The sequence below is a fragment of the Microcaecilia unicolor genome, chromosome 2, assembly GCF_901765095.1.
Source record: "Microcaecilia unicolor chromosome 2, aMicUni1.1, whole genome shotgun sequence".
Lineage (NCBI taxonomy): Eukaryota > Metazoa > Chordata > Amphibia > Gymnophiona > Siphonopidae > Microcaecilia > Microcaecilia unicolor.
In genome coordinates, this window is record NC_044032.1 from 386,695,108 (window position 1) to 386,720,383 (window position 25,276).

A 25,276-nucleotide genomic window follows, 5' to 3' on the forward strand; every position below is an offset into this window, starting at 1 on the left:
CTTTGGCTGTGGGCTTGGTCGGCGAATGCCACCTCTAAGGCCCACGAGGTCAAGTTGCCTTTTCAGGGGAAATTGCTGTTTGGAGAGGACTTTAGCAATTTAGTTAAGGAACTGGGGGAGTCTAGGCCTCAGAGGCTTCCAGAAGGACAGGCCTTGTTCTTCCGGTTGTCAGACGGGCCCAGCTATTGCTCGGTTTCAGGACAGGAAGAAATATAGGCCGGGTTGCCCGGCTTTTGGCTAGCGACCGCAATTTCAGTCCCAATAGTCTTCCTTTTGGGAGGACAGGAAACCTCCAGGGAAGGCAGAGCGAGTAGTTGCTGCCTCCCATCAGTCACAATGATGCCAGGCCGGCCAGCTCATCCAGGCCGATTAAGGGACACCCTCAGGCGTTCCAGGACTTGTGGGCCAGGGCTATAAGCTGGAATTCTCCCGCCCGGTTGCTCCTTTCTTCTTACGGTTCCCCTGTCGAGGGGCCTTTCGAATGGTGCATGTCAGATCCATGGTAGAGTCTTTGCTGACTCTTCGGGCCATTGTTCCTATTCCTACCAATAAGTTCTGGTTGGAGCGGTACTCCATCTATCTCATGGTCCCTAAAAAAGAGGGCACGGTGCTGCCCATCCTGGACAACAAAGGCGTAAACAAGTGTCTGTGGGTGGCACATTTTCCGTGCAGAAGGGGGAGTTTCTCACCGCTCTTGACCTCAAGGAAACATACCTCCACATCCCCATTTGAGGTCCGCATCAACAATTTCTTCGCTTTGCCATGTTGGGCCGTAACTTCCAGTTCCGGGCCCTCCTGTTCGGCCTGGCCACGGTCCCGAGGACCTTTTCCAAGGTTATGGTTGTGGTGGGGACATTTCTGTGGAAGCAGGGAATTCTGGTTCACCCAAACCTGGACAACTGGCTATTTCGGTCGTTGTCTTACCAGGACAGCGTGGAGGTGACTTCCACAGTGGTCTACCTACTGCAGTCTTTGGGGTAGGTGATCAATTTTGACAAAAGCAGACTGGTTTTGTCACAATGGCTGGAGTATTTGGGTGTCCTTTTCGATACCAAGAGAACTCAGGTCTTCCTGACAAAGGGGGGGGGGGGCATGCAAAGCTGGCAGGTCAAGAGGAGTTGCTCCTCTTGATTCCCTGGCCACGGGCCTGGGATTATGTGCGGGTCCTCGGCTCCATGACAGCGGCCATGGAAGTGGTACCTTGGGCAAGGGCGCACATGCGTCCGCAACAGCAATCTCAGTCGGTGGTCTCCAGTTTCGGAGAATTATAGCATCTGGTTTGCCTGAACGTTGGCAGCCATACGGAGCATGAGGTGGTGGCTGTTTTCCTGGCCGTTGTGTTGGGGCATGCACTTCCCGATCCTGCATTGGGAGGTGGTGACGACAAACGGCAGCTTGTTGGGATGGGGAGCCCATTCAAGGTGTCACCTGGCTCAGGGCTCTTGGTCTCCAAGGGAGGCTCACTGCCCCATCAATCAGCTGGAGCTCCGAGTGGTTTGGAGGGCTCTGGAGGCCTTTGCCCTGCTATTGTAGGGGCCCCAGTTTGGGTCTTCACGGACAATACAACGGCAGTGGCCTATATCAACAAGCAATCAACTGGTGGTAGAGTCCAGCTTGTTGATGACCTGGGCAGAGAGTCATCTGCTCTGCCTCTCGACCGTGCACATCGCAGGGTCTGTCAATGTGGAGGCTGACTTCTCAGTCGGCATGCTCTGGATTCTAGAGAGTGGTAACTGTGTGTTGGGGCGTTTCAGCTGGTGGTGAGCTGTTGGGGCCTACCACACCTGGATCTCATGGCCACAAAGACCAATGCCAAGGTTCCCCAGTTCTTCAGCCGTCGCAGGGAGCAGAACTGTTTGGGTCTAGATGCCCTGTTGCAACCATTTTATCATTTTTCACAAATTTACAAGCATTTACCACTTGAATAAGAAAAAACAGTTAGGAATTTTTAAGGAAATTCTACATCAAATTAATATGGCTACAACTTGTATTAGACCACCAAAATTGGGGGTAGGAGCCGTTATAAACTTAGGAGATAAGACTCCAACACACTGGTTAAAAGAAAAGCTTAGCAAATTATCCACATATAAATAATACCTTATCACCCATTCAAGAACTGCTCAAACTAGAGACCCTAACATGCTTTAAACTATTTTTTTCTGTTCAATAAATTGCTTTAAATGTTCAGGAACAAAGAAAACATATTTAACTCCCAAATATTTTACATTACATTTGCAGGGATAATTTAAATTAAATGATGCCCCCAATGCCAAAGTGGCAGTCCTTAATGCAAGAAATTCTTTTCTTCTGGCAGTTACATCTGGAAAAACCCAGACTTTCTCTCCATAATAATAGGCCGATTGTTGAGGAGAGTGATGGCCCATCAGGGCAGGGTGATCCTGGTAGCCCTGGACTGGCTGAGGTGCCCATGGTATGCGGATTGAGTGCGGCTCCTGGACAGAGAGCTGTTGCCTCTCCTGCAGGCGTGAGGTCTACTCCGTCAGGGCCCATTGGCCATGGAGAATCCCTCCCCCTTTGGTCTTACAACATGGCCCTTGAGAGGGCTTGTCTGAGGAAAAAGGGCTATTCAGATTCTGCCATTGCGATCTTGCTCCGTGCCAGGAAGTGCTCTACTTCCTCATCTTATGCCCGTGTCGGGCATGTTTTTGAGGGCTGGTGTGCGGAGAGGGGTCTAGATCCCTTTGCCTCTTCCATTGGCCACATTCTGGTGTTCTTGCATCAAAGAGTGCACAAGAGGCTGGCACTGGGTTCCTTGAGGGTTCAGGTGGCAGCTCTGGTTTCTGGGGGCACTTGCAGAACGCCTCTTTGGTGGCGCATGCTGATGTAGTGCATTTTATGACTGAATCTGCCCTTCTAAGCGCCCTGTCCGGATTGGGAACTTAATTTTGTTCTTCGGGCGCTGCAGTGCCCTCCGTTTGAACCTATTCGCAAAGCTGCCCTAAAAGATCTTGCTGAAGACTGTGTTCTTGGTGGCAATTACATTGGCCCGTCGTGTTTCGGAGCTTCAAGCACTTTCTTGTGGGGAACGTTGTCTCCATTTTTCGGAGCTTCAAGCACTTTCTTGTAGGGGCCCTTTTCTCTGTTTTTTGGAGGTGGGTGTTTCGCTTCGTACTGTACCTTCTTGCTCAAGGTGGTTTCGGCCTTCCATATTAATCAATGCGTGGATCTTCCTTGCTTTCGTAGGGAGGATGTAGGGGACCAGGCTGGCCAAGCAGTAATCAGCCAATACAAGGCCCGGCACCAGCACTGAGGAGTCTTTGCGCCCAATACCATGTGCTCGGGAAGGCCCTGTTGGTTCCACCCTCTCTGACACGTATGGAACTAAGGCTGAGTGTGTGCTGGTACCGGGCCTTGCTTGTACTGAGTGATTGCAGGCCCGGACTCTGAAGCAGGCAGTGAGAGGAAATGGGGACAGCGAATGGGAGGTAAAAAAAAAAAGTGTACCGGCACAAAAAAAAGCACTGATTCTTAATATAAGGTATTGATGTAAAACTTACTTGAATTAGTTGGCAGCATTGCATTTTCTTCTTTATGATAAACCATATTGTAATCTAATTTCTTGAAAGTGCTATAAATACATTAGAGGCACTTGATCACTAATTTATCTATTCAATATCATCTAAGAACTAAAATATACAGGGTCCCTTTTAGTAAGCTGTGGTAAGCCCTAATGTGTGCTTACAGCAGATTAAAATCTACTACTGCAGGGCTTGCTCATGTGTCCCTCAGTAGTTTTCGGATCTGTGTACTAAAACACACTTTGGGCCCTGTTTATTAAGCTGTGCTAGAGACGCACTGGTGTTTTTAGCGCATACTAAGCATTAGCGTGCTCTAACCGTGTAGATGCCCATACTATTCCTATGGGTGTCTACACAGTTAGCACGTGCAAAAAAACAGTAGCGCACCTAGGGTTACCATACGTCCGGATTTCCCCGGACATGTCCTCTTTTTGAGGGCATGTCCAGGGCGTCCGGCGGATTTTGCCCGCGCCCACATTTGTCCGGATTTCTGGACAAACGTGGGCGCGGGTGCGGGCAGGCGCGTGCGTGCGGTGGGCGTGTGGGTCTGGTGACCTGGTCTCCCGTCCCCTCCCCTTCCTTACCATGTTCCCTGGTGGTCTAGTGACGTCTTCGGGGCAGGAAAGAGCCCCCTCTTTCCTGCCCGGAGCGCTGCCTCCCCTGTCTATCATCCTTCTCGGTCTAGGCTGGGGATTCAAAATGGCCGCCGAGAGTTGAACTCTCGCGAGGCCGCTTCAACTCTCGGTGGCCATTTTGATTCCCCAGCCATACCAAGGAGGATGCAGCAGGCAAGGGCAGGCAGCGCTCCGGGCAGGAAAGAGGGGGCTCTTTCCTGCCCCGAAGAGAAGACGCTACTAGACCACCAGGGCTAGATAGTAAGTGAGGGGGGGTATGTGATGGGGGGGAGGGGACTATGTGACCGGGGGGGGGGCGTGGCGGAACCCGTACCTGAAGGGGCGCGGGGCAGGGGCGGGGAATGAGGCGTGGCAGGGGCGGGGTAGGGGCGTGACGTGTCCTCTTTTTCAGAGGACACAAAATGGTAACCCTAAGCGCACCTTAGTAAACAGGGTCCGTTATTTTTTTAGCTCTTGGGGTGGAGAGTAAAGTGTGCCCAGCACTAATCGGTTAGCGCAGCTACATCGCCACGTGTCTCATGCTAACCAATTAGCGCATGGTTAGCACAGAAGCCCTGACTAGAAAATAGGTGTCGGTAAGGGCTCCCAGGCTAATGGCCATGTGCTCATTGGGAAATTAGCACATAGCCATTAATTAATGAAATTGAAAATGTGGCCATTTTACAGCCGCACTAAAAGTGGCCTCAGCACTTGGGAAACTTGTGCGCTAGTTATAGCGCAGGTCACTTTTTAGCGCAGCTTAGTAAAAGGGCCCCACAGTATTTTACCATTTAGTACTGTAAAGTTCTGCAAACAGAAGTCTGTTGTTTTACGGTAACACCTACTTCAGTGTTCTTTCCTCCCTACCTCCTGGAGCAACACTTAATAGTGAATAAACTACACTATTTCGGAAGAAACTGAAGGCCCTGTTTACTAAGCTGTGCTAGAGGCGCATTAGCGTTTTTTATCAAACGCTAACCATTGGCGCATGCTAACTGTGTAAGCGCCCGCAATATTCCTATGGACACCTACACAGCGCATGCTAATTTTGTGCACGCTTTAAAAACGCTAGCGCATCTTAGTAAACAGGGCCCTTAGTGTCATCGTCTTTTATGTGAACCCACTAGTTAATCTGACTGTCAGTTCAAGGTACTTGACTATTGTGACACAATAATAAAAGGGCTATTTATTTATGACATTACATAAGAATATAAGAGTAGCCATTTCCATATAACTTCCTCGAGTGTCCCCTAGTCTTTGTACTTTTGGAATGAGTAAAAAATCGATTTACTTCTACTCGTTCTACACCACTCAGGATTTTGTAGACCTCAATCATATCTCCCCCTCATCCGTCTCTTTTCCAAGCTGAAGAGCCCTAACCTCTTTAGCCTTTCTTCCTATGTGAGGAGTTCCATCCCCTTTATCATTTTGGTTGCTCTTCTTTGAACCTTTTCTAATTCCGGTATTTCTTTTTTGAGATACGGCAACCAGAACTGAATGCAGTACTCAATGTGCAGTCGCACCATGGAACAATACAAAGGCATTATAGTATTTTCGGTCTTATTCACCATCTCTTTCCTAATAATTCTAGCATCATGTTTGCTTTATTGGCTGCCGCCACCGCCGCACACCCCCACATTTTCCGCAAAATTTTGAGTTCAGTGTGGCTATCAAGCTAAAAAGAAGTCATTACAAAATATGAAACGATGCATAAACCTACACTTATCAATAAGTAAAGAATCATAAATATACGAAGAATTCAATAATAAAGCATAATGGGGAGAATAGAAGAGGGGGAGATTAGAAAGTTGATGCATGGCTCCTGATGAAGCATGTAAAGTGAAACGGGTTTGGCCACCATCGAGCCATAGCTAAGTTCTCAACAATTGTTACATAAAAAGAAGAGCATGTTTGAAAATAAAGGAAGATTGGAATTTTAAATACATCGTGTTGATTATCTGATTAAGCATTTATACTGGACTCTTCACTTGTTGTTGCATTATTCTTTTGACATAATTGAAGATTTTTAATGCATTCTGGGTTTCTTTTACAAAGCCGTGCTAGCAATTCCTGCGCAGCAAATGAGAGGAAGCCCATAGGAATTGAATGGGCTTCCTCTCATTTGCCACACAGGAATTGCTAATGCGGCTTTGTAAAAGAAAGCCCTCTGTTTTTAGTAGGCAAATCATAAACTAGTTTCTGCTTATGCTAATGGTGTAAAATTCAGTGCTGAAGCAGATTGGCTTCCATTCGCCATTTGTTGTTTTTCTTTACATTTGATGGATTTCCTGAGGCAGTATGGTACTGGTTTAATATTTCTGTTGGAAATTAATACATGCTTCTCACAGTGTTGATGTCATTCTCATCAGAAGACTGATTTCTGTCACTGCCTCAAGAAAACAATCTTAAAAATAGATTTGATGGTTTTTTACTTATGGGTAAAGATGGAAGAAATCCTAAGATAAATCAGGCTCCACCTTAGTTTCCTTCCACCTCCACTCTAATGAAAGCATCTTGATAATTTTTCTCTCTTGAACTGATAAAGTAAGTATACAGGTCTGTTAAGATTATTCTAACTTGTTTTATTTAATTCTGCAGAGTGGCAACATGCTTGTTTAACACTAGAATCCTTACAACAAAGAAAAAACTTGATATATTCACTTCCAACCAGTGGTGGAAAAACACTAGTGGCTGAAATTTTAATCCTCCAAGAACTGCTCTGCCGGCAGAGGGATGTACTAATGATCTTGCCCTATGTGGCCATTGTCCAGGAAAAGGTACAAGTTCTCCCCCCCCCCCCCCCTTTTTTTGAATTCTACTTGAACTAGACATACTCCTTGACAGATAATAATAAAAACATTGTGGAAGGCAGTCTTATATGATAGCTGTTAAAAATGTTAACTTTTCTCATGAAGTTTCATAATAAAAGAGATGTGGAGCATTTGTGGTAGAATATTCCAGGCCTTATTCAAAAACGCTGCTTTCCTGTTATGTTAGTAAGGGGAAACAAGTCTTTATTGAATGCAATCCATAGATGGCTACCAAAAATCTTGACCTTTTATGTTGTGGTATGTAGAACTTTGAAAACATTTATTTTATTTGCAACCTCTTATAGAGATGTGACTGGTAGTTTGGGCTGAGTTGTAAGACTTTTCCTTATTTGTGCTTATCAGAAAGCTGTTGATAAATCTTACCCTCCTCAGAGGCTTAGTGCTGCAATAAGTACTTTATTTTTACCACAACATCAATCTGTATTTGTTTACAGCGGAGTCTGCAAACGCCTCTTCGGTACTATGTAAGCCACATTGAGCCTGCAAATAGGTGGGAAAATGTGGGATACAAATGTAATAAATAAATAAAATAACTAGAAAAAAGGAGAGTCTTTTTTGCCATCCCTTCTTCACAACTGGATTTCTAACAACAGGCCTTGAAAATAAAGTATTTTTATCTAATGTTGTAAACACTGTTTTCAGGAATGTGTGGGCAAAAGTAATTAAGTCATGATTTTGATGACCTGTTTTAGGTTTAACTTTTGAAAGTCTTTTTTTTTTAATTGTGTATTTTGATAGGTTCGTGGTTTGTCAGCTTTTGGAGTGGAACTTAATTTTTTGGTTGAAGAGTATGCTGGAAGTAAAGGTAGATTCCCCCCAATCAAGAGAAGAGTAAAAAAATCTGTGTATGTTGCAACAATTGAAAAAGGGCACAGCCTGATAAACTCCTTGATTGAAACTGGGCGAGTTGACGATTTGGGACTTGTTGTAATTGATGAGGTTTGTACCTATATAGCTAGCTGTGTGTATTTGACCTGTCAACAGACATACACATTATCAGTCAGAATTAAGCACATATTGTAAGTATTGAAGGGAACTGTTTGTTCTGTTTGGGGTTTTTTAAATGTGGTCAAACTAATGGTGTAATGGACTGACTCTGGGGATTCCTAGATGAGTTTCTTTACTAGTCAGAGAAGCTTTCCCCCACTGTGGATGATCACACACTCCTCCCAATGTGTGCATAGCTTCTTCCAAACCAGTTCCAATCCACTGGCAATCTTCACCTCAAGCAAACCCAAACCTTTAAATAAAGCATTTAGTCCAATCAGTCCAAACCTCATATTGGTGGTTTCCGATAATGTCAGTATTTAACATAAATGCAGGGTGAACAAACCAATTCTATTTGCTTCTATATTTAAATTGTGAACTACAGTAGCATGGAGTTCTAGCAGCATACACAGTTCATAGCACAAGGAGATAATTTCTGGTAAAATTCAGGACAGCTCATCAGTATAAGGTGATACACTTAGTTTGCAGAAGCAAGAAGTAGGAAAGGTAGGCTCTTCTAAAAACCGGAGGAGACGTCTATAAAGAAACAATTCTTTATTGTAAGCGAAGTGACAACGACTCAACATAGCTGTGTTTTGGCGCTAGCTCGCGCCTTCTTCAGGAGTCTTATGATGTATAGCTGATTGTGTAAAGTCGATAGTTTGTTACAAAAAAACTTTCATATAAGATATAAACTTCCACTGTCAGAACAGAGAAGAGCACCGTAGTGTAGCAATAGCTTAGTTTGCACAGTTGAGATGATGGGAAGAGACTTCACCATAGAAACTCTGTTCCTTTTGCTGGCACCCTGTTTCATCCTAGGTGCTCTACAGATTGAAGAAGGCTTTTGATATAGGAGCAGAATATGTTATGTAGTCAGTGCTTTCTGCACCAGCAAGTACAAAAGGAAATCAACAAGGAAAAAGGCAGGCAGGAAAGTGCTTCTTCCCCTAAAAGAACTAAAGAAAAAGGGCCATGTGCTCATTGCAAGTTCACTTTTTATATCCAGTAGACGTGCCTTTTAAAAGAGCAGACTACGTTTACAACCGTTTTGGTTGAAGAAAGAGAGGGTATTGCTCAACATAGGTGAAAATCAAGGTTTCCCTTGTGGAACCTGCACCATTTATAACTGTTGACCCATGTATAGCCATACAGTGCCAATTATCTTGTAGTGTTTGAGAGAGGAGCTGAATAATTCCATATTAATTTGGATTGATATGAACATTCACAGTAAAACATAGTGAAATGTTTTAACCTTTTCAGTAGGGGCATCCAGCATTCAAGCAGTAGTCTGTGGTGGCTCTGTGGCATGTGCCATGCTGTACTGGCTGCAGTAGCTGTCAGAGTTCATGGATGTTTCCTACCTAGAGTCTGGAACAGCCTTCTTGGTAGATGTCCTGTATGATCAGGTCTACCTGGCCTCTCAGTCAGTGTTCTCACATGTGGTTTTGCCTTTGGGTTGCAGATGTCACCTCCAAGAAGCGACATAGTTGCCCTTTCGAGGGTACTTGCTATTTAGGGAGGACCTGGAGAAGCTGGTGAAGGACATGGTGGAGACGACTTCTTTGTCTCTCTGAGCTGAGGCCTAAGTGTTCCCAGTGGTCCCATGCTTCCAGAGCTCACTCCCGGAGGGTGGGCCATTTCTCACCAGCTCGGTGTGCTCCGATCCAGGACTCCAGGTCAGGCTCCTTTTGGGGCCCTAGGAGAGCCAGCCCTTCAGCTACTACAGGTGGAGCTCCAGCAGTCTGTCCTGTCCAATGAGGTCACACTGGGCCCCTTGGTGGTCATGAGTAGGGGGCAGGTTGTCCCTCTTCTGCCGCCAGTGGGCCCACATCACCTTGAACCAGTGGGTTCTGGAGGTGGTCAAGAAAGATACTCCCTGGAGCTTGCCTACCCCATTCCCAATGCCTTCATGTCTTCCTCATGGCTCGGAGCAAAAGTGATGGGCTGTCACCCTTACTATCAAGCATCTGTGGAGCTGGTGCCTCGTGAAGAGTGTCCATTTACTTTGTACTGCTGCTACTACTACTTATTTCTTATATATCAATTTTTATTGATAACACTTAGACACAATACAGCAAATAATGTGAACAGCACATAAGAGATGTCATCAGGCTTATAAGTTTTCTCCCATCTTCCCCTAACTCCCCCCCTCTCCATCCCCACCCTCAACTCTACCCCCCCTACCGGTTCTGTTAACAGTTCAATATCCTGCTTCTCGCAACAGGTGTCAGAGTGTCCCAAAATGGAAGCCAGACTTTACAGAACTGGTCTCCTTTTTTCGAGGCCAAGTCTCCCACTTTTTTTTTTCCAACATGCAGCATTGCATCATGGCTCCTCGCCATTGCGGTATTCCAGGTGGTTTTGATTGTAGCCACAGTTGTAGTATAGTATGTTTGCCCATCAAGACCACTCTTTTCAAGAACGATTTGAGTCCCTCTGGTGATTTGCCACGAACATTATAGACATCAAACAGTTGTCCCGGCGTTGGTTGCCAGTGTATGTTCCACATTTGTGATATTTGTTGTCCCAGTTTTGTCCAGAAAGGGGTCACTTTTGTTCAATACCAAAACATATGCCCTAGAGAAGCTCCCACAATTCCACATTTTGGGCAGTCGTCTGTTGTTCTCAGGGTCGCCTTATAAGCCCTGTGTGGTGATATATACAGCCTCATAATAAATTTGTAGTGCATTTCCTGCCATGTCACATTTTCTGTCACCCAATACACACTCATCAAGCACAGTTTGATCTGGGTCCGGTTTCCACCGCAACTCTTGATGCCATTGTTGCGACACTTGTGTGTAGTCCAGTGTCCCCTGTAAGTCTCTGAGGTGATGGTGGAAGTACTTAAGCGGTACTTTTAATTGTGCTTCCCAGCATATCGCTCATGGATTCCCATACTTGCTGCGTGAGATCCGATGCAGGCAATGTTCGTAGGTAGTGCTTGAGTTGCATATATTGAAAATAGTCTTTCTGTCTGAGCCCAAATTCTGCACACAGGGCCTGGAATGTTTTGATGGTCCCTGTCTTGGATACTACCTGAAATAAGTATTTAATACCACAAATCTCCCATTTCCTAAACAAAGCAGATTTCCCCCCCCTCTTGGAATGCTAGGTTACCTTTAATGGGCAGTAGTGGGGACACTACACTGTTCCAATTATTTTTCCTGCTCAACCATTTCCATGCTTTCCGCAAGGGGTTCAAAAGAGACCTATATGGGCCCAGGGTTGGGAGTTCTTCAGATGGGGCATGAAGCCAGTAAGCAAATTCCATTGGGGCCATCAGTGAGGTTTCCACTCTAGTGCAGGAGAAAAACTCCCTCGAACGAAACCAATCTGATAAATGTCGCAGACTACAGGCCATTGTTATAAGTTTTAGGTCAAGTAGCCCCAGCCCCCCCAGCCCCCCTTTTAGACAAGGTCTCATAAGTTTATTTAATCCAGTGCTCGCTTTCCCTGCCACAAAAACGCTGTAAGAGTTTTGTGTAGCCACCTCTCCTCTTTATATCCCAATATAGCAGGGATCATCTGAAAGACATATGTCCATTTGGGAAAAATAAACATGTTGTACATGGTGATTCTTCCCTTCAAAGACAGGGGTAGGCCCTGACATCCCTGTAAAGGCTCTTTTGTGTGCTTCTTCAGGGGGTCCATATTTTCTTTATACAGATTTGTTAAATCCCTCGGGATATAGACCCCTAGGTATTTAAGGGGAAAGGGCCCTCCCACTCCTTTTGCACTGTTTCTTGTATTGGGAGGGCCAATGATTTTTGTAAGTTTAATTGACATCTAAAAACCATCCGTCCAAGCCCATGTATTCAAGTACCTGGAACATGTAATCCCAATTAACTTTGTCAAACACCTTGGCTGCGTCTAAGCTAACTAATAGGAGGGGATCTCCCGTAGCTTGCCCATACGCCACTGCTAAGAGGGCTTTCCGTACCTGCTGAACCGCCTGACGACCCTTAACAAACCCTACTTGGTGTTCTCCGATCAGCACTGGCATGTGGGGCATCAGTCTATTTGCCAGTACTCGGGACAGGATCTTGACATCAACATTAATAAGGAAGATGGGTCTATAAGATTCTACTTGGTCTTTAGGTTTACCCGGCTTAGGAATTAATGTAATCAGCGCTTCGTTCTCTCTGGGCGAAAAGGATCCCCAAACCACTACTGCATCTAAATAATCCGCCAACGCTCTGCACAGTTGTGGCGTCAGCATTTTATAATATTCATTGGAGAAGCCGTCCAATCCTGGTGCCGAGCCTATTTGCAAGGCTTTTATTACTTTAAGTACTTCCTGTGTCTGTAGGGGCGCAGACAATATTTGGCGGGCCTCCTCTGATAACTGTGGCATTTTTGCATCTTCTAAGCAGGGGCGTATCTGCGTGGGGTAGATTTCGCCCTGGCCCCCCTCCCCGCTGTCAACCCTCCCCCGCTGCTTACTTTTGCTGGCGGGGGGCCCCTACCCCCGCCAGCCGAGGTCCGACCCGCAGTCTTCATATTTTGTCTTCCTCCGACTCCTCCGTGGCCATGCTGTAAGTAACGCTGCTAATTCGTTGAATCCAGTTCGGAGCACGTTGTATGTGCGTACAACGTGCTGCGACGTCAGACTCCGAACTGGATTCAACGAATCAGCAGCTTTACTTACAGCATGGCCACGGAGGAGTCGGAGGAAGACGAAATATGAAGACTGCGGGTCGGACCTCGGCTGGCGGGGGTTGGGCCCCCCCCCTCCCCCCTGCCAGCAAAAGTAAGCAGCGGGCTGCGTAAAGTGCTCATAGAATGTAGTTACTATATCTTGTAATTGGGTAAGTTTGTCCCCCCTAGAGTTTTCAATCACTGGAATAAATCGCTGTGCAGTAGTTGCCTTTGCCACCCTTGCCAATAGTTCCCCGGATTTATTCCCGAATCGCTGAAAATTTAGGCGCCTCGCCACTAGTTGTCTCATGGCTTGTTCATGTATAAGGGAGTTTAATGCTACTAAAGCTGCTGACATTGATTCTCTGTTAGCTATTGTAGGGTCACCTAAGTATTTCCTCTTTGCCTTCACGTATGCTGTCTCTAAGCGCAGTATCCCGGCCGCCAGGCACTTTTTCCTAGCACACTGGAATGCTATCACTTCCCCCCTCATAACCGCCTTGGAAGCCTCCCAATATGTTATAGGCGAGTCACATGATGTAAGGTTTGTATCCTCATATAATTGCCATTTCTCCTGTAGGTGAGTTAGTAGTTGTTTATCCTGATACAAATATGCAGGGAATCTCCATTTGTTACCCTCTCCACCACCCCTACCTACGTTAAGTTCCACCCAAATCATATTATGATCTGATATCTCCATGGGGCCAATAGTGGCCTTCTGGACTTTAAAGAACCAGGATTGTGATATTAATATGTAGTCAATTCTGGACCAGGAGCAATGGACTTTAGATTGGTGTGTGTAATCCTTTGTGGTAGGGTGGAGGTTACGCCACGGGTCAATTAATTGGAGATGTTTACAGAGCGCTGGTATCCCTTTCCCTTTACCCGACCCTGGGATAGCTGTGGGTGAGGATCTATCCAAACTCGGGTCTAGTACTTGATTAAAGTCTCCCGCCCATATCCAGGGGGCATCATTATGTTGCAGTCCTAGTGCTATAAGGGTCTGGAAAAAACTTGGGCTATAGGCGTTTGGGGCATATATTGCACAGATGTAAAACTTCTGCCCTTGGTAATTTATCTGTAAAAGCACAATGCATCCTTCGGTGTCTTTGTAGACTAATTTGGTTGTACAAGGTAGTCCCTTTCGGACGAGTATTACAACCCCACTCTTCCTATTACCCGAAGAGGAGAAGTGGCTTTCACCCACCCATTGTTGACAGAGTTTCCCATGTTCTATATCGGACAATTTTGTTTCCTGCAGGCAGGCAATATCTATACCTTGCCGCTTTATCTGGGTCAGAATTTTATAGCGCTTTACAGGTGATGTGATGCCTGATACATTCCATGATAATATTTTAATTCCAGATCGACTAATCTCTTCTCTGTTTCATTGGTACTATTATAAATATCATCAGGGTGACCCTCCGGGAGCCCAGCCTCCCCCAGAGGAGATGCGATGTAATGTGTGGGAGAACATGGGTCATCCCTAACACTCCATATGCGAGAACAGATACTATTAAGAACCTCCCCTCTACTACCTATCCCCACTCCTGTCACCCCCCCTCCCATCCTCTCCCACCCCCTCCCTCCCTTCCTCCCTATACCTAACCCCCTTTCCTCCCCCCCCCCCCCCTTGTTCCCAGAATTGCCTCGAGAGGGATATCCCCATCTAGGCAGAGACACAACATGCCGGCCCCCTGCTCACCCCCAGGCCCCTCTTCATTATAATTAAACCTGTTAAGTTATAACCTCTATGTATAAAATCTTTGCAGTGTTATTTATCCCGTCAGGGCAGTTCAGTCAATCACAAGTTATGCTCACCACCGTGTGTCCGAAACTGGATCAAGCCGGTGCTTCTTGTCTTTTTAGTTCTTGGTTGATATATTGCAGTGCTGAATGTTCTGATGTAAAGGACATCCATTTCCCATTTTTCATGATTTTTAATGTGGCAGGATAAAGTAGCATAAATCTGATGTTTTGTTCAATCAAAGTTGCACAAACCGGGTGGAATTTCCTTCTTCTTTCTTGTACATTAGCTGAATAATCTTGAAATATGCGGATCTGGGCGCCCGCGTAAGTTAGGGAATCTCTTTTCTGGCGGAACCCCTGTAGAATTTCCTCTTTGTGAATATAGTTGTGAACTTTAATAATTACCACTCTGGGTCTTGATCCATTCTGGCGTGGTGTCCCCAGCCTGTGTGCCCTTTCAATGCATAAGGGGCCTCTGCTGTCTGATATAGCAAATTCTTTAGAAAGCCAGCCTTCAAGCAGCGTGCCCAAGTTTTTATCAGGGATTGTTTCAGGCAGGCCCACCAGTCTGAGGTTACACTGTCTAGCTCTGTTCTCCAGCTCATCCAACTTCTCCGCTTGGGTAGCCAGGTGTTTTTTGAGGGTGGAGTGTTCAGGCTCATGTTGTTGCCAAGTCTCTTCCAGTTCAGAGACTCTCTTTTCCACCTCCGTGGTTCTGCTGGCGATCTCTGTCAACTGGCCATCTAGTTTCTCCAGCTGCCCCTCTAATGCGAGGAATCGGGGTTCCAATGCAGTACTCACCGCCGCTACTAATTGTGCGAGCTGTCGGGCGGTAAATTCAGCTTCGCCTCGTGGCGACACGGCCACCATCTTGGATTCGCCACTCGCTACAGGGAGCTTTTCTTTTTCGTTTTTTGAGCTCTTCCTTGTGCTTCCAAGCGGCATGGGAACGAGGAATGGGTCCATACACCTTCCGCAACACTTCAACGGGACCGGGTCGGTATTTCTGAGGCCAATTCAGTTCGTAGGGCGCTGAGAGCGAGCAGGGTTTGCGGAGCAGCACAAAAACGTTGCTACTGCTCCAACTGCATCACGTGACTCCCCTACTACTACTTATTTCTATAGCGCTACTAGATGTACGCAGCGCTGTACACATTATATGCAGGTACTTTCTCATTCCCTAGTGGGTTCACTGTCTAAGGTGTTTTTCATACCTGGGGCAATAGAGTGTTAAGTAACTTGCCCAGGGTCACAAGGAGCTGCATTGGGAATTGAAGCTAGTTCCTCAGGATTGCAGCTCACTGCACTAACCATTGGATACTCCTTCATGAAAAGCAGATCCTTCTGTCCCATTCTGGATTTGAGGGAATAAATGTCTGGCTGCTGGTACAGCATTTTCATATGGAAACCCTCAGATCGGTGATTGCTTCGGTTCAGCCAGGTCTTGATGGCTCTGGACCTCATGGAGGCCTATCTGCATATTATCATCACAGCCCATCACATCCGTTATCTTTGTTTCTGTGTTCTTGGGTGCCATGACCAGTTTTGGGCCTTTCCGTTTTGGGCTGGCCACAGCTCCCTGCCCTTCTTCAAGGTTATGGTGGTGGTTGCTGCTTATCTGCACAGCTAGGGAATCAGGGTGCACCCTTATCTGGACGACTGACTGATTTGAGTGAACTCAGCAGAGGAGGCCAGCTTGGCCACTTCTCATGTAATTTCTCAGTTGGAGACCATAGGTTGGGACATGAGACAGAACAAGAGTTGCCTGGTTCCCTCCTAGGCCCTGGAATACCTGGGAGTCTGCTTCAACACTGCCCGGGGGTGGACAAGCTTCAAGCATAGAAACGCGCAGATTGTGCTATATTCTGATTCCCACAGTTTGGGACTTACTGCAGCTCCTGGGCTCCATGGCAGCAATGCTGGAGGTGGTACCCTGGGCAAGGATGCACATGCAGCCTCTGCTATGGACCCTGTTGTCTCAGTGGGCACTAGTCTCTCAGGACTTCCACAATCAGTTCACCTCCTGAGTGGGGTGCCACTGGATCCCCATAGTGGGTGCTTGTCACCACTGATGTGAGCGTCTTCAGCTAGGGAGCTCATTGCCAGGGTCATGTAGCTCAAGGAACCTGGACTCACAGGAGGCAGTTTAGTCTATCAATTGTCTGTAAACATAGGCGGTTTGCCTGGCTCTGTTGGAATTCCTACTGTTCCTTCAGGGGAAGGCTATCAGGATGATGAGCAATGCCACTAAGGTGGCACAGGGAGGCAACGGGAATTAGGCGGTAATCTTGGAAGCAGAGTGGCTCTGTCGGTGAGCAGAGAGACACCTGCAGATCCTCACAGTGGTCCATATTGCAGGCAAGGAGAGTGTGCAAGCAGACTTCCTCAGTCGCTCTCTCCAGGTTCTGGGAGACTAGGAGCTGAGGCAACAGGCCTTTTAGCTCATTGTGGACTGATGGGGCCCTCTGCTGTTCAATCTGCTGGACTCTGGAGTCAGTGTAAAAGCAGAGCGCTTCTTCACTCATCAGAGGGAGCCAGCCTGTTAAGGGATAGATGCCCTAGTTTATCCATGGTTGACAGAGGAACCCCTCTAGGTCTTTCCTTCTTGGCATCTGATAGGCTGCCTGTTGCGCAGGATTACTCATCATCCTCGTCTTGCCTGGTCTTGCTAGTAGCTCTGAATTGGCCTCATTGGCTGTTGTACACAGACCTCGTGTGTCTGTTGGAAGGTGACCCTTTCCCATTGCCTAGAGGTTGGGACCTTCTTTTGCTAGGGCCAATAGAAATGGAAGATCTGGATCCCTTCTGGCTTATGTTATAGCCATTGAGAGGACATGCTTAGAGAAACGTGTTTTTTGTTCTCCTGCAGTGGTTTCTATGTTGCTCCACTCTAAGAAGTCCTCCACATTTCTGGCTTATGTCAGTATGTGGAAGGTTTTTGAAACCTGGTGTGTGGGATAGATTCTGTCCCCTTGGAGGGCTCAGGTCTCTGATATTCTGGGCTTCTTGCAGCAGGGTCTGGACCAGTGTCTAGCATGGGACTCCCTGAGGGTCCAGGTGGCTGCTCTTTCCAGTTTTGGGGGTATGGTGAAGGGCACCTCCCTGACCTTGCATAGGGAGGCATCCTATTTCCTGGGAGGCATGTCACATTTGTGTCCCCGATATATTCTCCTTTTCCTTATGGGACCTTAATCTGGTTTTCCAAGTGGTTGCTGAGGCTCTGTTTGAGCCTCTGTGCTTGGCCTCCATTAAAGACTTCACTCTCAAGACAGTCTTTCTGGTCGCCATCACTTCGGCTTGAAGAGTTTGTGAGCTGCAGGCTGTGTCTTGTCAGGACCCATATCTCTTCATCTGGGAGGATTCAGTTTCTCTTTGTATGGTCCCTTCATTTGTCCCTAAGGTGGTTTCTTCATTTCATGTGAATCAAGAGGTTTGTTTGTCCTCCTTTATGGAGGGGGGGTACTCTGCTCTTGCAGACTGGAGGCTTCATGAGCTGGGTGTCTGGAGGACACTGCTAAGGTATCTGAAGGAGATGAATGGTGTTTGCTTCTCCAATCACCTCTGTTCTTTTTTATTACCCTTGGAGGGGTCAGGCAGCATCTAAGGTCTGCATTGGGAGGTGGATCAAAGCGGATCTGCAGACTGCCGACATTTGCAAGAATCGCCTGGTGCTTCAGAGCCTAAAGGCCCACTCTACGCGTGCTCGGGTCATTTTCTGGGCAGTGGCTCCTGAAGAGATTTGTAGAGCATTGACTTGGTTATTGTTCATTCACTTGTCAAGCACAACAGATTGGATGTGTTGATCAGGGTCCGTTCGGACTTTGGCAGGGCTGTCATTCGGGGAGTGTTGTGCAGAACAGTGTAGCTAGATGCTAAGAACGGAGCATTTGTCTTACTTGACCATTTTCTTTCCTTTAGTCACTGTCACGAAACGCCTAGCCACCTTTCTAGGGTTACCCCGAGGCCACTTAGAGGGTCTATCTCCAGCACAGCTCAGGTCCACCTGCACCTGCCGTTCGTGCTCTACAGTATCACCCTCCTCCCACCAACTGGGTCACAACCGCCTCTGGGCGAGTTTCCCGCTCTCAAATCCGCAGTGATTTCTAGGTTACTGGAGCCACACTCCCAGTGGTCCCACAGTTCCCAGAAAGCATTCACAGATGCTTCACCAGGATTCTTTATTAGTCCAGACAGGCAGAACGAAGAAACAAATGTGTTTATATTCATAACTTGGAACAGTTGATAAAAAATGTGCAATTAGCAAATAGTAACAAGTAACTGAAAAAATGGATCAATTAGAAAACAAACTAAATATTTGCATACTTCCTAGAAAGTACCTGGGAAGATGAGGACATATATAGCTGTTCACCAGTTATCAAATATAACAGTTTTTTTTTTACAGGGCTTCAACAAAGAGCTCGCGCTCTCCCTTCTCCCGGGCTAAAACTGAACTCAAAACCAGTAAAGTCCAAATGAGATGAGCTCCAGGGCCAATCGGAGCCCAGTCAACAAGATTTCAAATATATACTGCTTCTTGCTTCCTGTTTGTGTCAAATGAAAGAAAAAACACTGTTTTCAGTTCTCTGTAACAGCTTTATAGTAAAGAAACACCACCTGCTGGCCAAATAGGAAAATTACACTTCAGAACATAATCAATGCAGGAAAATATCAAATACATTTTACAGGCTTAAAAAGCACTTTTTGTTCACAGTCTGCTACATTATTCTGTGAGAGGAACAGACTGGATTCTGTAAAGGACAATCTGTATTGATCAGATCTTTACTTTTTTTTATTGGGCTAGCTTAATATTTCCTTGTTGAAGAAATATTGTTAGTCCAATTCAAAAGGTATGACCTACAGCTTGTTTATTTATCCTTGCTTTTACAAATCCAAGTGGACTAACACAGCAATCTCTGTTCTCTGCTCAAAGTTCAAGGAATATTAAAAGAGAGGCAAAAGTTTAGAAACATTGTAAAATTTTACACTTATGAAATGAATATTAAACAGATTCTGATTTTTAAACATGAATTCATAAATCTGTCTCTTGGTATTGTCTGATATTTGGTCTTAAGACATTCCAGAATACTTTTGGAATACTTGTCTGTATTTTAGCCTTCATACTTGTAGAAGCATTTTTGAAGTATTAATATTTTAGGATGTCCAATTTTGTCATCAGTAAAATAATATTTATAATAAATAGGCTCTGAATAGGAGAAATAACCACTGTCATCTTTGGTAATGAAATCTGCAAGAACTATCAGTAGCATTTAAAATAGTGGTAAGTGTATTGGTTCACAATTTCAGTGACATGTGACAAAGCATCAGTGATTCCAATATCTTTCTGCAATGGTTTTTTGTTGTGAACTGTGCCAGTAATTTATCACCTGTATTTTTGTTTTGCTTGCACAGTTGCACATGCTTGGTGAAGGGAGCCGTGGTGCTATACTGGAAATGTCTCTAGCTAAAATTCTTTACACCAGTAGTAAGTAATTTCTATACTGTTGCTATATCTAAAGTGATTTTAAATATACTTAATGTATCTGAATGTAATTCGTCTTGATCTACAGTTGAAAAAGGTATGGGCCAAATCCAAAATAATAAATAAACACAGTCTTACAAAGAATAGAAAACAGTTTGACATTTTTAATTGGCTACAAACAATTGGCATAATTTAATTGACATGATTTAAATGGCTACAAACAAAACAGCGAAGAGGACCAACAAAAGAAAAAAGACAAAATAAAAAAAATAATAAAAAATAAAAAGAAAATAATAATGAAAGAACTAAAAAAAAAAATCCAAGTATATGTAAAAAATATAAGGCGTCCACACTTGGTTGTTGAAATTAAAAAATAAACTTTATTTCTCCGAGGACAAGCAGGCTGCTTGTTCTCACTGATGGGTGACGTCCACGGCAGCCCCTCCAATCGGAATCTTCACTAGCAAAGTCCTTTGCTAGTCCTCGCGCGCCCGCGCGCACCGCGCATGTGCGGCCGTCTTCCCGCCCGAAACCGGCTCGAGCCGGCCAGTCTTCTTTCGTCCGCACTCGGTACGGCTGTGTTTTTGCCGTGTCGAGCCCCGGAGAGTCGACCTCGCGCGTCCGTTGTTCAAATCGACGTGTTTTTTCTTCGGAAAAGGTTTAAATTTGTTCGGAAAGTGCTCCGCAAACCCCCTTGGGTTTCGTTTGCCCCTTCCCGTACTTCCAGTCTTTGCCCCGGTAAGTTTTCTTTCGTCGTCGGGGTAGGCCTCTTTTCGGCCTCGGTCGAGATTTTTTCTCCCTCAAAGTTTTGGTGCTCAAATTCGTCATTTCGGATTTTGATTTCGCCGGCGTGATTTTTCCGCCCATGACATCGAAGCCTTCCAGCGGCTTCAAGAAGTGCACCCAGTGCGCCCGGGTAATCTCGCTCACTGATAGACACTCTTCGTGTCTTCAGTGTCTGGGGGCCGAGCACCGTCCTCAGAATTGTAGCCTGTGTTCCCTGTTACAAAGGCGGACTCAGGTAGCGAGATTGGCCCAGTGGAACGTTTTGTTCTCGGGCTCTTCGTCGGCATCGGCACCGGGGTCATCGAGTGCATCGACGTCGTCAGCGTCCAGACCTTCATCCTCGGCCGCCAGTGCATCGAGGCATCGGCCCTCTGCATCGGCGCCGAGACATCGGATAGCTGCATCGGCGTCGGTGGTACCGGGACCTCGTCTGCTGATGTCGTCGGACGGTGGTGCATCGTCAGGAGTGCAGGTGAGGGCTGTCCTTTCCCCTGCTGGTGGCGGTGAGCCTTCGGGTGGGTCTCCCCCTACCCTGAGGGCTCCTGCGGTACAGCCCCCCCGGGATCGACCTACTTCGACCTCGGCCCCGATGAAGCGACGGATGGATTCTACGTCCTCCTCGTCGGTGTGGGGGAGCTCCGGTGACATGCTTCGGAAGAAGTCGAAGAAGCATCGACACCGGTCTCCTCCCCGCGTTGGCACCGAGAGCTCTGGGTCGCCGAGGGAGTCGGCACCCAGCAGGCATCGGCACCGAGAGGACCGCTCACCCTCTGTTCAGGAGGTGTCGATGCGCTCCACTCTGGACAGCCCGGAACAGCCTCCACGCCCGGAACAGGTTCTGACGTCGACGCCTGCATCGGCCTCCATGCCTTTCTCTGCAGCCGCTCTGAACGAGAGCCTCCGGGCCGTTCTCCCAGAGATTCTGGGAGAGCTGTTGCGCCCTACCCCTCCGGTACCGGCGGTGCTTGCGCCTCCGGTACCGTCGAGCGTGGCGCCGGCTGGCCCATCGCCCGGGGTGAGGTCCCCGACGTCGGTACCGCGTGCGGTGCCGACTGCGGCCACCTCCCAGGAGGGCTCCCCGACTACGTCAGCGGAGGGAGCTTCGCCGATGCGGGCGAGGGAGTCTACCTCTCGATGCCCCATCGTGGACGTGGCTCCACGGAGTCGAGCCGGGCGAGGTTGCAGACACAGGTCCGTGAACTTGTGTCTGACACCGAGGGTGAGGCCTCGTGGGAAGAGGAAGAAGACCCCAGATATTTCTCTGACGAGGAGTCTGAGGGTCTTTCTTCCGATCCCACTCCCTCTCCTGAGAGACAGCTTTCTCCTCCCGAGAGTCTGTCTTTTGCTTCCTTTGTCCGGGAGATGTCTACGGCCATCCCCTTCCCGGTGGTTGTGGAGGACGAGCCCAGGGCTGAAATGTTTGAGCTCCTGGACTATCCTTCTCCACCTAAGGAAGCGTCCACTGTTCCCTTGCACCATGTCCTGAAAAAGACATTGCTTGCGAACTGGACCAAGCCACTAAGTAATCCCCACATCCCCAAGAAGATCGAGTCCCAGTACCGGATCCATGGGGACCCAGAGCTGATGCGCACTCAGTTGCCTCACGACTCTGGAGTTGTGGATCTGGCCCTAAAGAAGGCTAAGAGTTCTAGGGAGCATGCTTCGGCGCCCCCGCGCAAAGACTCCAGAACCTTAGACTCCTTTGGGAGGAAGGCCTACCATTCCTCTATGCTCGTGGCCAAAATCCAGTCTTACCAGCTCTACACGAGCATACACATGTGGAATAATGTGCGGCAGTTGGCGGGCTTGGTTGATGCTCTCCCCCCTGAGCAAGCCAAGCCTTTTCAGGAGGTGGTCAGGCAGCTGAAGGCGTGCAGAAAATTCCTGGCCAGAGGGGTGTATGACACCTTTGATGTTGCGTCCAGGGCCGCTGCTCAAGGTGTGGTGATGCGCAGGCTCTCATGGCTGCGTGCCTCCGACCTGGAGAATAGACTCCAGCAGTGGATTGCGGACTCGCCTTGCCGTGCGGACAATATTTTTGGAGAGAAGGTCGAGCAGGTGGTAGAGCATCTCCACCAGCGGGATACCGCATTCGACAAGTTCTCCCGCCGGCAGCCTTCAGCATCTACCTCTACAGGTAGAAGATTTTTGGGGGGAAGGAGGACTGTTCCCTACTCTTCTGGCAAGCGTAGGTACAATCCTCCTTCTCGACAGCCTGTGGCCCAGGCTAAGCCCCAGCGCGCTCGCTCTCGTCAGCAGCGTGCGCCTCAGCAAGGCCCCGCGGCTCCCCAGCAAAAGCAAGGGGCGAGCTTTTGACTGGCTCCAGCAGAGCATAGCCGACATCCAAGTGTCAGTGCCGGGCGACCTGCCAGTCGGAGGGAGGTTGAAAGCTTTTCACCAAAGGTGGCCTCTCATAACCTCCGATCAGTGGGTTCTGCAAATAGTCCGGCAAGGATACACCCTCAATTTGGCCTCAAAACCTCCAAATTGTCCACCGGGAGCTCAGTCTTACAGCTTCCAGCACAAGCAGGTACTTGCAGAGGAACTCTCCGCCCTTCTCAGCGCCAATGCGGTCGAGCCCGTGCCATCCGGGCAAGAAGGGCTGGGATTCTATTCCAGGTACTTCCTTGTGGAAAAGAAAACAGGGGGGATGCGTCCCATCCTAGACCTAAGGGCCCTGAACAAATATCTGGTCAAAGAAAAGTTCAGGATGCTTTCCCTAGGCACCCTACTTCCCATGATTCAGGAAAACGATTGGCTATGCTCTCTGGACTTGAAGGATGCCTACACACACATCCCGATACTGCCAGCTCACAGACAGTATCTGCGATTTCAGCTGGGCACACGTCACTTCCAGTACTGTGTGCTACCCTTTGGGCTCGCCTCTGCGCCCAGGGTGTTCACAAAGTGCCTGGCTGTAGTAGCAGCGGCACTTCGCAGGCTGGGGGTGCACGTGTTCCCATATCTCGATGATTGGCTGGTGAAGAACACGTCCGAGGCAGGAGCCCTGCAGTCCATGCAGATGACTATTCGCCTCCTGGAGCTACTGGGGTTTGTGATAAATTACCCAAAGTCCCATCTTCTCCCAGCACAGAGACTCGAATTCATAGGAGCTCTGCTGGATTCTCGGACGGCTCGCGCCTATCTCCCAGAGACGAGAGCCAACAACTTGTTGTCCCTCGTCTCGCGGGTGCGAGCGTCCCAGCAGATCACAGCTCGGCAGATGTTGAGATTGCTGGGCCACATGGCCTCCACAGTTCATGTGACTCCCATGGCCCGCCTTCACATGAGATCTGCTCAATGGACCCTAGCTTCTCAGTGGTTTCAGGCTGCTGGGGATCTAGAAGACGTGATCCACCTGTCCACGAGTTTTCTCGAATCCCTGTATTGGTGGACGATTTGGTCCAATTTGACTCTGGGACGTCCTTTCCAAATTCCTCAGCCACAAAAAGTGCTGACCACGGATGCGTCTCTCCTGGGATGGGGAGCTCATGTCGATGGGCTTCACACCCAAGGAAGCTGGTCCCTCCAGGAACGCGGTCTACAGATCAATCTCCTGGAGTTGCGAGCGATCTGGAACGCTCTGAAGGCTTTCAGAGATCGGCTGTCCTACCAAATTATCCAAATTCAGACAGACAACCAGGTTGCCATGTACTATGTCAACAAGCAAGGGGGCACCGGATCTCGCCCCCTGTGTCAGGAAGCCGTCAGCATGTGGCTCTGGGCTCGCCGTCACGGCATGGGGCTCCAAGCCACATATCTGTCAGGCGTAAACAACAGTCTGGCCGACAGACTGAGCAGGATTATGCAACCGCACGAGTGGTCGCTAAACTCCCGAGTGGTGCGCCAGATCTTCCAAGCGTGGGGCACCCCCTTGGTGGATCTCTTCGCATCTCGAGCGAACCACAAAGTCCCTCAGTTCTGTTCCAGGCTTCAGGCCCCCGGCAGACTGGCATCGGATGCCTTCCTCCTGGATTGGGGGGAGGGCCTGCTGTATGCTTATCCTCCCATTCCTCTGGTGGGGAAGACTTTGTTGAAACTCAAGCAAGACCGAGGCACCATGATTCTGATTGCTCCTTTTTGGCCGCGTCAGATCTGGTTCCCTCTTCTTCTGGAGTTATCCTCCGAAGAACCGTGGAGATTGGAGTGTTTTCCGACCCTCATCACGCAGGACGAAGGGGCTCTTCTGCATCCCAGCCTCCGGTCCCTGGCTCTCACGGCCTGGATGTTGAGAGCGTAGACTTTGCCTCTTTGGGCCTGTCAGAGGGTGTCTCCCGTATCTTGCTTGCTTCCAGGAAAGATTCCACTAAGAGGAGTTACTTCTTTCTATGGAGGAGGTTTGCCGTCTGGTGTGACAGCAAGGCCCTAGCTCCTCGCTCTTGTCCTACACAGACCCTGCTTGAATACCTTCTGCACTTGTCTGAGTCTGGTCTCAAGACCAACTCTGTAAGAGTTCACCTTAGTGCAATCAGTGCATACCATTACCATGTGGAAGGTAAGCCGATCTCAGGACAGCCTTTAGTTGTTCGCTTCATGAGAGGTTTGCTTTTGTCAAAGCCCCCTGTCAAGCCTCCTACAGTGTCATGGGATCTCAATGTCGTTCTCACCCAGCTGATGAAACCTCCTTTTGAGCCACTGAATTCCTGCCAT

At 47.9% G+C, this 25,276-nt stretch overlaps 1 protein-coding gene across 1 annotated transcript in view; it reads left to right on the top strand.

Annotated features, from left to right (window-relative positions):
- The window catches only part of HELQ (helicase, POLQ like), a gene marked incomplete in the record, with an annotated part of 237,703 nt that overhangs the window by 11,251 nt on the left and 201,176 nt on the right, over positions 1-25,276 (top strand). Inside the window, 3 exon segments of the mRNA XM_030190564.1 lie at positions 6,752-6,930; positions 7,723-7,923; positions 19,771-19,843. Coding sequence (XP_030046424.1) covers positions 6,752-6,930; positions 7,723-7,923; positions 19,771-19,843 — 453 coding nt within the window.